At 44.6% G+C, this 12,869-nt stretch overlaps 1 protein-coding gene across 2 annotated transcripts in view; it reads right to left on the bottom strand.

The window, feature by feature from the left end:
* The window catches only part of efl1 (elongation factor like GTPase 1), a 73,969-nt gene that overhangs the window by 16,448 nt on the left and 44,652 nt on the right, over window positions 1-12,869 (bottom strand). For both annotated transcript variants that reach the window (XM_082540133.1, XM_082540134.1), the window contains exons 15-16: window positions 6,520-6,651; window positions 4,720-4,867 (exon numbers count right to left, since the gene is read on the bottom strand). In XM_082540133.1, the coding sequence (XP_082396259.1) occupies window positions 4,720-4,867; window positions 6,520-6,651 (280 nt within the window). The remainder of the gene's footprint in view (window positions 1-4,719; window positions 4,868-6,519; window positions 6,652-12,869) is intronic.

Below are 12,869 nucleotides of genomic sequence, written 5' to 3'. Positions count from 1 at the left end.
TTGAGACGGGTGTCCAACTCCAGGCCTCGAGGGCCGGAGTCCTGCAGGTTTTAGATCTCACTCTGGGTCAACACACCTGAATCCAATGATTAGCTCATTACCAGGCCTCTGGAGAACTTCAAGACATGTTGAGGAGCTCATTTAAATCAGCTGTGATGGATCAAGGACACATCTAAAAGCTGCGGCCTGGAGTTCCCCACCCCTGATCTAAAGGATCTGCTGCTAAAGCGAAGGCGAGCGACACCACGGGACACCTTCAGCGATCCGAGGAGTCCCCGCCTCGATGGATCCGAGGTGTTGTGACAGCACGAGGGGAACCTGGCCAGGCTATTTTAACGTTGGGGTGTACATTTGTATTTTAGCAAAGCCGCATGATAACAGAACAGACTGAATTAACAGTTTGGTTTTACCACGGATGTGCAGACATCTGTCACCGGATTAAATCCGACACGGAAGGAAAACTGATAATGAGAACTGATGATAGCGAGGCACAAAGTTATAAAGAGCTATTTTTATGCATCCTAAATGGATTTATGGATGTTGAGCCTTAATGGAAAAAGCTGAACATCGGAGATAATGGCATCACAGGAAAGAGCACGTCGTGCTGCCTGTGAATTCTGGTTTAACAAGGTTAAAACTCTCAGAAGAAAAGATGTGATGTGTCTTGATAAATGCACTGAGTGTAAATGCGATGCTTTAGATTGCTGCAGATACTGGCTTTAACGGCATCTGCATCGTTACAGCTGTGCAGGAAATCATTCTGATCTAATGACAAATAAACCTACTCGTTCATTGGCTACTTTATAATTCACTTTTTCTGAAATATAAATGTTTAAATGGTCAGGAAGCACAAATAGTGTGTAATTTTACTAATTACTGTGAAATAAAGGGACACTGTTCATCTAGTTTCTCCTGTTTAGACCTTAAAAGCTTCCACCTAACCTGCTCAGCCTGTCATGGACAGCATCCATGCAACAGCTTTCAGTGACTTGCAATTCATGTCTGGAATAAACAGACGACTTCAAACGCAAAATTACACACTGCTAAATATCGAAGATGTTGTGTTATCATTTGAGCAGCCGTGCGCGGAGAGCGGCAGTTCTCTCTAACTGATGGATTTCTGTTCCCCGCTGACATGACAAGAACCGAGATTAATGAACACAGAGCAACTGTTCTTACGGATAAAAACTGAGTAAAAATAAACCGATGAAAACACGCTTTACACACTGCAAACAGCATCCCGTCGTACAATCTCAGCGATGTACAAAAAGCCGATTAGACGATGTACAGGAAATCTACGGGTGAGGATACTGGGTACCTAAAATGATCCTGCTTCACGGCACAGTCATCAAAGTTACACAAAAACAGGACACACTTCTTTGTTGATCACACAGACGTGGCAAATCCAGGCTGTTTTAATGTCTCGATGCTCAGTCATCCAGGTACGTAGATGCCAAACGTCGATTCTTTTCATCTGGACGTTTTCAGTGGGAGAAACGCTTCATCATCATCCAGGTGACTCCTTCAGTCTCAGCTCGTGTGGTTTTATAACACTGACATGCAGAAGATGTTTGAAAGGAGGTCACGAGTCTCTGAGGGGAATAAGTGCGGCCTGTTGCAGTCACACCTGCACACTGCAGGTTTTCACTGTGACATCTCTGCTGTCCTCTCTGATCCCGGATCAGACCCCAACTGATAGGGCTGTGCGATATGACCAAAATCTCATATGACATTTATAACGATATAAACCACAAAAATTTACATTTTCGGTGAATTCTGTGAATCTCGGGCAGCTCGACTTGTGTGAAGTGTTTTCAGCTGGGCGTCGTGTGCCTGGAGTCGAGTGTTTTGACCGATGGATTGAACTACATATTTTTAGACATAAGTTGGGATGGTTGCCATTTTCTTTGTGGGTATTTATTACACGGCGTGCTGCGGGGAAACGCCCGTTCTAATGTTTGAGTGGGAGGTTTATTTGGAGCACCTGACGGCTCTTCTTTGCTTCTCAGCCGTAAACTCTCTCCTTACTGTCACGTGATTCTTCCGTTGGTGGTAGCAGAGGTTTGGTGGGGGCCGGTTTCCTGCATAATTTGCAGTGTCAGATGTTTCATAACCAACCCATGTCCGTGCTACAGAGGCAGCCCCTCGTTTAGGAATAAGGTCCTCGATTTGTTTGGACTGGTCCTTCTGTTTGTCATCATTTCAGTTTATTTTGAAAAACCTCAACAGGATCTTCAGCTTTATTGAACTTTAAGAAATTAATGTAGCCTCTACACTGACCATCAAGCCATGAAAGATATTGTTGTAAACTGTTTATTTTGCGACACCATGAAACAATAGAAGTAGAAGAGTTTGGCACTGGCCTGCCGGGTTCAGGAATCGGTGGATGGATTATTTCTGTTTGTGTTTGCACTCTTGGGTTAAAATGAGGTCGTGTTGCTGCCCACAGAAAAAAGCACCTTTTTAAACTTGTAACTGGCTCCAGTGTGTTTACTACCTGCCACACAGCCGTGGTTTAATGTTACAGGCGGGTCTTGTGTTCAGGTTTTCTGGAAACGCCATCTCTAAACTCATTCTCGGGTGATTTTGTGAGGCCGCAGCAGCGACACCAAATTTCCCCTGTGAAAATAATCTATGTGCCGGTCAATGAGCTCGCACTGTTCTTCTGAGGAGGCTGGCAGCGTCCAGACGGACAGGAGCAGCAGTCAATACGTAATGATAGCCAGATAATGATGGGCTGGAATTGGAAACAGATCAGCTCTGTGCCTCAGATGTGAGTCGCTCAGTATACGAACACACACTGTGCTCAACCTGCACTACGCAACAGCAGACGCGAGCAGGAGAGCACACAAACGCAGACGATCGATATGACCGAGACAGAAAAAGTCAGATATGGAGAAATATAAAAATTGAATACTGGGACAGCAGACGCCACGTGAGGAGCACGGTTATTAATACCAACGCAGTCCAAGTCAGACTTTCTGAAAAGTGGGACTTTACTTCATGGTGATCATTTCTTGGCTCACAGTCTAGGTGGAGGTTATTGTCGATCATGGAGACAGAAGACGCCGCAATAATCAACTAAAATAAGACGGACACAGCCACCACGCCCCCTGCTGGCTTTAGACGTCACATCCTGAAGCCTTTCTCAGAGGTTGCTGCACACATGCTGACCTATCATCAGAAACTCCGCCCACGTCTCACCATAGCTTTCGTTTGTTGACTGATCATTTTCTTTTTTTCTGAACAAACAAACAAACAAACCCCGAATACACAAAACCTGTGATGAAATGTTTCAGCACTTTTGTCGATGAATAAAAACGAGACGACAATGTTCCGGGGCGACGAGATCCAATCAGAATTAATTAAGTTGTATAGAGAGGCGGGACCAGTTTGGGGGGGATCCAATCAGACGTAAGCTCCTTGTTCTTGATCTTTCACTGACGATCAGGGTGTGAGGGAGGAAGCTCCCGTGTTTGTCATGGAGACGAGAAGAGCACACGTCACGCTTTGTAAACCGTGCGCAGCGACTCTCACCAACAACTCTGAATCAAGTTCACACCCACTCTGTGCTAATCTCACAAGATTTATTGGAACAAAACTAAATGAATTTAGATTAAATTATGATAAAAATGATGATCGTGGCGACTACTCGCCCATCACTCACTGCTCCTTCAGCCACCTCGCTCTCTGGATATTATCAGAACGTAATCTGATTGGTTAGCAGCCATATTGGAGAATTTCTCCAATCACACGGATGCTGAGCAGATTTTTTACTGTGCATATAAATCAGCGACCACATACATGCAGAATAATCTGCGTGAACAGTTTGGATGGTCTGATTATTCCAAGGCTTCAAAGAACCACAGGAACTGGATTAGTGCACCCAGCCTTGTTAACCTGAGCAGAGCTGGTTTCCCTTTTTGTCTTTATGCTCAGATAAATAAATTATAGTCAGAGTGACCTCTTGGATAAAGCTTCAAGTTGACCTATTCTGCTCACTACCTGCACCATCCTTTGATTCTTAGACATAATAATTAAGTTAACTGGGTATTATAGTAATCTAAGCACGATGACACAGATGCATGAAAATGTTTTCTCTGATGAGTCTTTTCCTAAATGTTCCTTAAATGGAACGTAAAACAGATTTTTCATGGGAGTCGAAGCCCAGAGACGAACTGTAATTATTATGCCAGCATTAGAAACACTAGAAATCACTGATGTAGACATTTGATGTTGTTAAAGGATGAGCTCAGTTACTCTGAGTTTAAAACAAAATGACTGTATGGAAGCCAAAAGACACACAAGTGAATGTCATCAGCACAGAAATGATTAGAAATATCCTCAATGACTTAATCATGTCAGTCAAAGGCAGCATGCAGAAAGACAATAATAATGAACCCACGGTATCACTGATTGGCTGATTGGGTGACTGTTGTATGAGATGACCATATAAAGATATCCCCCTCTGTGACATCATATGGAGCCAAATGTAGGAAAACATGGAATAAACTGAGTATTTAGAGCATTCTGAAGCTCACAGAGGTTGCTGCACACACTGACCTGTTACTATGTTCATACATGAACATTCAGCGCAGGGACAGGAAGTGAGCCAAAGCAGAGCAGGTTTCTTTAACAAGTGTTCACGAGTGAACATGAACACTTTACATGCCTAACATCAGCATACAGGCAGACACACATGCACGCACGCACACTGACCGCTCTCTCAGGTCGTCCAGGCAGCGCTGCAGATGAACCTCGCCAGCAGTGACCAGAACGTGTTCTCCGGTTTCCTGGATCAGAACCTCGGCACAGGGGTCGGCCTGGTTCAACAAGCGCATCCCGCGCACCAGCTTTGGCATCTCGCCTGTCACAAACAAACGAGGTGGAAACACAATCATCGATTCGGCTGTGTGAGCGGTCGGAACGTCTACACAACGAGGAACACACTCTCAAACCTGACTGGACCTAACTGGTGTTAACCTCTGTCTCTGCTCCACAGCATGTCTTTATCCCGTCTTCCTTCTCTCACCCCAACCAATCGCAGCAGATGGCCCCGCCCCTCCCTGAGCCTGGTTCTGCCGGAGGTTTCTTCCTGTTAAAAGGGAGTTTTTCCTTCCCACTGTCGCCAAAGTGCTGCTCATAGGGGGTCATATGATTGTTGGGCTTTTCTCTGTATTACTGTAGGGTCTTTACCTTACAGTATAAAGCGCCTTGAGGCAACTGTTGTTGTGATTTGGCGCTGTGTAAATAAAGTTGCATTGAATTGAATTTGACCAGAGCAGCGGTGAAGCTCGGCTTTTCGTATGAATCTTTTTACTTCCTGAGTCCGGCAGCACCCACATAAAGAGTTTTTCTGTGTGGATTGATGTGGGCAGACGTCACCGGCCTCTCATTCACAGCTCTGCTTGTGCTGCCAGACAACCAAACATTATCAAAGTGAAGTCGTAGTTTCCTGTTCTCTGTGAGTGCTGCTGGCTGTGCCTGCGAAAGCGTTATTTACAGCTGATATCATCTGCTGCAGGAGAAAAGAGTTTAAACTGGCAAGACTCTGCTGACTTCAGTGTTTTAATATCTGAATATTAGCAAATGCTCCTCCCTTCGGCCTGTGCAGCGTGATTGGCTGCTGTCAGCTTGATGTATTGTATGAACAGTCCATTGATTCCCAGTCTCTGGTCAAGAAACTGAAGTACGAGTGACATCTCGAGTCGTCCGTATTAAAGTTAAATTCAAAGCCGTAAAATTTTCATCTTAAATCTGATTCCAGTCCAAGTCATGTGACTCTCATTCATCACACCATCGATGTCAGCTGACATTTAGGAAGCTGTGCACGCTGTGACTTGGAGCAGTGTGGAGCCTCTCAATAAAGATTTGTTCGGTTTGGTGCGATTACGTTTACAGTTGACACAAATACACAAATAGGTGCAGATTTGGGCTCAGAACTGTGAACTGATAGGAGTTTGAAATGTTTCAGCCGATCGACTCGGTTTCTCTAACACGGCGGTTTCTCTCTGACGCCACGATCATCGGAAACACAGCACAAGCTCATCATCACCATTTGAGGGCAGACGGAGGCGCAGAGCCGGACGCTTTGACTCCATGCAGAGAACAAATAAGGAGAGGGCCAGTTAGTGTTACTGAACTCTCCCATTGGCTGTTGGGGAATTATATATTTCTGGTTTGTAAAACACGCCGTCGGCTGTATTTGAGTCATTAGCATGATGTGAAACTTAGCTTCGTGGTCTGAATACATCAGCACAGCTGGACTGACTTCAGCTGTGCTGAGTTTTTGGCTGATACCAAAATTCAGTGCGTGGGACTCACACACTCACACACACACGCACACACACACACACGCACACACACACACACACACGCAGACAGACAGACTCACACGCGTGTCCAACTAAATGAAAGGAGACAGTGTCAGGTCTCCGTGAACGTTCCGGTTTCACTGAATTTAACAAAGCAGCAGATTAGTTTCATGAACTACATGTGAGAGCGCCTTCGAAGACCTACTTGGATGTTTGGGCTCTATGGCAACCCTGACAATGGGCATGGCCTCAAAGTTGAGCGGGGTAAAGGGAGGACAGGCGGGTGAGGTGGACAGCGTGGCCGACTTCAAGACGAACTCCTCGAGCCCTCCGATACCTGAGTGTGAAAAACATCAGACGTGAGGACATCGCACCAAATAAAACATGCAGCTGCTTTAAACAGATTCCCCCACGATTCACCAGAATCACATGATCACCAAATAACTGAGGGGCAGAGGAAGCAAAGCTAAAAAAGTCACAGAAGAGAAGAAATATTGTTTAGAACAGGAAGAAAGTGGATCAATAATAATAAATACACACACGTCCTGCTTCTTGCATTTTAAGTAACAAAAGTTTGACTGTGTGTAACAAACGTGACCATCACAGAACAGCCGTGCTTATAAAGTGACTCCACACCTGCTCGGCAGGATCAACTCAAGCACCTGCATATATAATATTTAATGTCCGTGACAGGAGCGAGCTCTGGACCCGGGATCTTGAGCTGTTCCCATAATTCACTGGAGCAACATTTTAAAACATGTGCTTTGGGTTAACTTTCAACAGTCATGTGACCAAAAATGTGCACAACTTTATTTAAAAAAACAAAGAAACAGCTGATGCTGAGAGGTCAGGAGGGTAACACTTGCTGATTTTCAGTGCAGGGTTTTTTCACGCTGTAAAGCAGAGCGCTGGAGTATCAGCGTTTCAATCTAATTTTACCCGAATCAGCAGAAATTGGAGGAACGAGTTGTTTTGTTTATTAAAAATGCAGAACACTGGATCCAAGCCTGGTAACAAAAACTGAGCTTTAATTAAGCTGGAGGGGAAAAAAAAGCAGGAAACCACAAACTCCAACAAACAAAACGAGATTCCAGGAAAACACAAACAGGACGAAGGAAAGCATGAGAGGACTTTAAACACAGAGCTGAAGCTAATTAAACACAGGTGACATAATGATCAGAGCACAAACGAAGCAAAACCAGAGACGCACAAAGAGAGTGATCGCCAAAGTAAAACAGGAAGTGAGAATCAGAGTCGTCTACCAATCAGAGGGTGGGTGGGCCGATCCACGTCCAAGTTTCTTTAAGCCTGCGTTACCCTCCATGCATGTGAATGAGTGTGTGAAACAGGCTTTGAGTAGTCGATTACACACTTTAACTGAGCACATTCTGGACTATCAGTTGAGCCCAACACAAAATACAAGCTGCAAACTGACAAAAGAAAGACAAATACACCGTGCTGAGTTGTGGCTTCCCTTCAGGCTGATGTTTGGTAAAAAACGAGCACATCTGCTTTGGAACAGAAAGTGAACTTCCTGGACGTGTTTGGAGACACGAGTGCCGTCGGGTTATGTTGCTCTGTCACTGGATCGGCAGCTTAAAATTCTATTACAGACAAAAGCTTAAACAAACCCAAGTTTACTTTGTTACTTTGTAACATTCGCATGTTTACTGTTTATCACACACATGAGAATTTACACTGTCGGACAAACCAAACGTGACATCATCATGAATACATAATGCAGCTGTGACACTGAGTGACAGACCGACAGACACAAACAGACACACATACAACAAGTGTCAGATCCACACAGCTGCTCTGGGATCAGCTACAGAAGTCGATGCCTAAGTTTAGTCTCCAGTTTGAAAGCTGGCTCCGCCCCTTTTTAATTGTTGCCATTACAGGAATATTTCTTTTTTACCTCTCCTCTTTCTGTTATAGTAGTTTAATACTTTTTATGCGGAATGTCGCATTTTAAACCCCTAACCTGAGGAAAGTGAGCGTTCATCAAAATGTGGAACCGCTTCCAAAATGTGGAACCGACAAGTTTCATAAGGATGAGTTTGGTAGTTTTTCTGGAAATGCTAACAGAACAGCAGATCACCTGCCTCCACCTCACTGTAGCCTCTTATTGGAGTCAATAAGGATGGATCCCAGCAGCGAGGAGGATTCACAGTTTCTTGATTTAGCATCAACAACTTCACATCAGGCCTCATTCACAGTGTACATACACAAATCTGTGTGTAAACTGTGTGTACAAACATTTCACGCACAAATCAGTGGTTCACTTAGGCTCCGCCCCTTTTTAGTTAAAAGGAAATGTTGGCATTAAAACTAATTTCATAAGAATTGAAGAGCTAGTTTATGCTCACAGTTCAAATGTTGACGTCAACGAGACAAAAACGGGTCCTTTCCTGACTCTCGGTCGACTCGTTGGTCCGTCTGCAGCCGTCGAGTCTGCACCGTGTTACCGAGGCCGTCCTGCAGCAGGGCAGTAAATGGCAGGCTGTGCTGCAGGCTCCGCCCCTTTTTAATTGTTGCCATTACAGGAATATTTCTTTTTTACCTCTCCTCTTTCTGTTATAGTAGTTTAATACTTTTTATGCGGAATGTCGCATTTTAAACCCCTAACCTGAGGAAAGTGAGCGTTCATCAAAATGTGGAACCGCTTCACGATTTTGCGTGTCATCCTTGCGCAGGGGCCATGCTAATCTTCTCTGTATCGATTCCAATTTATCGTATGTGCTGCCTGAGCGAGCACATCCAGCCTGCAGCACAGCCTGCCATTTACTGCCCTGCTGCAGGACGGCCTCGGTAACACGGTGCAGACTCGACGGCTGCAGACGGACCAACGAGTCGACCGAGAGTCAGGAAAGGACCCGTTTTTGTCTCGTTGACGTCAACATTTGAACTGTGAGCATAAATTAGCTCTTCAATTCTTATGAAATTAGTTTTAATGGCAACATTTCCTTTTAACTAAAAAGGGGCGGAGCCTAACTCCTCTTCAGGATGAAGCCTGAACTTGTGCCCCAGACTTAACCCTTCCCTCCCTGACAGAGCAGTTCTGATGATCCCAGAATCTGAATTATTGTTATCTGCACACAGTCTGAATATGACCTGCACACAGTTCCCATATTAGGATATTTGTCTCCAGGTGAAGCAGACAAAGGGATGATAGTGATGTAAGAGAGAATCCTGCCCCACTGACGTCAGAAAGTCTGAGTGCAGAAACTGAAAGAGAAAAGAGGAGGAGGCCAAAAAAGACGCAGCTTTCCAAATGGTTCCCACCATGGTGATGACCGGGAACAAGGAAGACAAAAAGAAAGCCAGGCTCAAATAACGGAGGTTGTGAATATTGCTGTCCCCCAGACTAGGGGCAGGGACAGCTCAGTAGGTAAAGTGGTCGCCCCATGATCGGAAGGTCGGCGGTTCGAATCCACTTAACGGCTACCCTGAGGTACCCCTGAGCAAGGTACCGTCCCTACACACTGCTCCCCGGGCGCCTGCTTAGTGGGCTGCCCACTGCTTCACTGAGTGAATGGGTCAAATGCAGAGAAAAAACAAGTAATTTCCCCATGGGGATCAATAAAGTATCTATTATTATTATTATTAACTGTGGCTCGAGTTAACACAAAGAATCACCTATACACTAAAGTTGGTTCTTTTAAATATATATTTTTCGGCCTTTTTAGACAGAAACAGTGAAAACTGACAGGAAAAGGTAGTGGGCACGCGGCAAAGGGCCACAGGTCAGATTTGAACCGGCAGCTCTCCGCCACGCAGCATAGGGTCGCCTGCTCATCCAACTGAGCTAAACCAGCACCCACCTACACGTTAAAGTTTCAAATAAAAAAAGAGTAATAGAATAATAAATAAAGCAGAGCCAACCTGAGATGAGAAGTCTATGCAGTAAAAAAAACATGCATACTCTCAGACGTCCGCCGGGACAGAAACTAGACTGTAGGCGACAACGTCCAGCACGAGCATTTTATGAAAATACTGACGCGTGGTCCATGCAAGATCCAGCAGGAAGTCTTCATACATTTGGTTTGTTAGCCTGAAACCCGACTCGACCTGAAAGGCGAAAATCAAACAAAATCAAAGCGTCTCTCAGATATCTGTAACCCTAACCTGAGGAAAGAGAGCGTTCATCAAAATGTGGAACCGCTTCACGATTTTGCGTGTCATCCTTGCGCAGGGGCCATGCTAATCTTCTCTGTATCGATTCCAATTTATCGTATGTGCTGCCTGAGCGAGCACATCCAGCCTGCAGCACAGCCTGCCATTTACTGCCCTGCTGCAGGACGGCCTCGGTAACACGGTGCAGACTCGACGGCTGCAGACGGACCAACGAGTCGACCGAGAGTCAGGAAAGGACCCGTTTTTGTCTCGTTGACGTCAACATTTGAACTGTGAGCATAAACTAGCTCTTCAATTCTTATGAAATTAGTTTTAATGCCAACATTTCCTTTTAACTAAAAAGGGGCGGAGCCTAAGTGAACCACTGATTTGTGCGTGAAATGTTTGTACACACAGTTTACACACAGATTTGTGTATGTACACTGTGAATGAGGCCTGATGTGAAGTTGTTGATGCTAAATCAAGAAACTGTGAATCCTCCTCGCTGCTGGGATCCATCCTTATTGACTCCAATAAGAGGCTACAGTGAGGTGGAGGCAGGTGATCTGCTGTTCTGTTAGCATTTCCAGAAAAACTACCAAACTCATCCTTATGAAACTTGATGAAGAGCAGTCAGATGAAGAACCTGATAGATTTACAGCTTTAACTCTGAAAGAAATCAGCTTTAGTAGCTGAAATAACTGAGGAGGTGATAAGCCTCCGGTCCTGAAGAGGCCTTAAGCTCCGCCCCCTTTAATTGTTACTAAGTTCATAAGAATTCAAGAGCTAGTTTATGCTCACAGTTCAAATGTTGACGTCAACGAGACAAAAACGGGTCCTTTCCTGACTCTCGGTCGACTCGTTGGTCCGTCTGCAGCCGTCGAGTCTGCACCGTGTTACCGAGGCCGTCCTGCAGCAGGGCAGTAAATGGCAGGCTGTGCTGCAGGCTGGATGTGCTCGCTCAGGCAGCACATACGATAAATTGGAATCGATACAGAGAAGATTAGCATGGCCCCTGCGCAAGGATGACACACAAAATCGTGAAGCGGTTCCACATTTTGATCTTTCGTCAGGTTAGAGTTACAAAATGCAACATTCTGCTTAAAAAATATTAAACTCCTATAACAGAAAGAGAAGAGGTGAAAGAAAGAAATATTCCAGTATAAAATACTTCATTCTTAAAACGTCTGAGTTTGTTGAAACAGTCGATGACTTTTTTTCATCTGTTATCTTATTTTTATCTGATTTGTAAAAATCTTTGCTGCTTTATTTTTATGTTCTTCATGCATTTTAAAGTTCTCATCATCATCATCGTCTCTGAACATCTCTCTCCAGGCAGCGCTCATAGGGATCATTTTGTGTGGAAGAGTCACATGACCCACAAAACACTGTTTTTCCCCTGTGAGTGGGCTTGGCAGGTGTGTGCAGTCCTGCAAACTATGGTAACAAAGTAATTCAGGCCCAGCATTGCTGATACTGATGGTTTAACCTATAAAGATGGCTTATGTGGGCGAGAACAGTGTGCCGTCATTCATTTAATAAATCATCACCGATTTGCAGATTCTGAACTTTAATAACCACTAAACAGCTGATTGTTGCTTTGCAGAATAATTCCTTATATAACATAAAAACCTGTTTTTAAAGCTCGTCTATCAAACTAGTATGGATCAGATATCAGTACTATTGATATTTGCATGAATCCGCCTGAAGTAGAGTCAAGCTTCGCAGAGTTCATAAGTGCTGTTGTGATACTCGTTACTGCTGACATGGAGTTCAGGTTTTACTGGCAGAGCTAACACAGAGGAGTCCTCACTGCACTGAGCTTCGTCTGCAGCCTCTGTCAACTCTGCTAATGCTAACCCGGGCTAGCCTCCGTCACAGACACACTGACATGCTAACATGGCAGAGCAGCCACCTGGTCACGGTGCGGAGCTGTCGTCTCTGGTATTCAGAAGAAAGAAGGCCGTGATTTTGGGTTATGTTTCTGTCACTGACAAGAAAATTCTGATAAATTATAATGAAATGACTCAAAACTTTGAGGTCAGAGTTTAGCTTCAACAAAAGAGGGCGGAGCCAGACTCCCCATCCTAACCCGACTGCTGTGAGGATCTGAGCTCTAATCATCCAATGGCTGAATCGGCTGCAGCAGATTCACAACTTTGTGCAGCGCTTTGAAGAACTGCACAACTTTAGTTTGAACCAAATGAATGTTTCCCAAAAATATTTAAACAAGTTCATCTCTGTACAGAATCAGTAAAAAATACAGAAACAACAGATACTGTAACCGTAACCTGAGGAAAGTGAGCATTCATCAAAATGTGGAACCGCTTCACGATTTTGCGTGTCATCCTTGCGCAGGGGCCATGCTAATCTTCTCTGTATCGATTCCAATTTATCGTATGTGCTGCCTGAGCGAGCACATCCAGCCTGCAGCAC

This window comes from Aulonocara stuartgranti (genome assembly GCF_965226115.1).
Source record: "Aulonocara stuartgranti genome assembly, chromosome: 1".
Lineage (NCBI taxonomy): Eukaryota > Metazoa > Chordata > Actinopteri > Cichliformes > Cichlidae > Aulonocara > Aulonocara stuartgranti.
The sequence above is the reverse complement of the archived record's forward strand: the minus strand, read 5'-3'. Positions and strand labels throughout refer to the sequence as shown.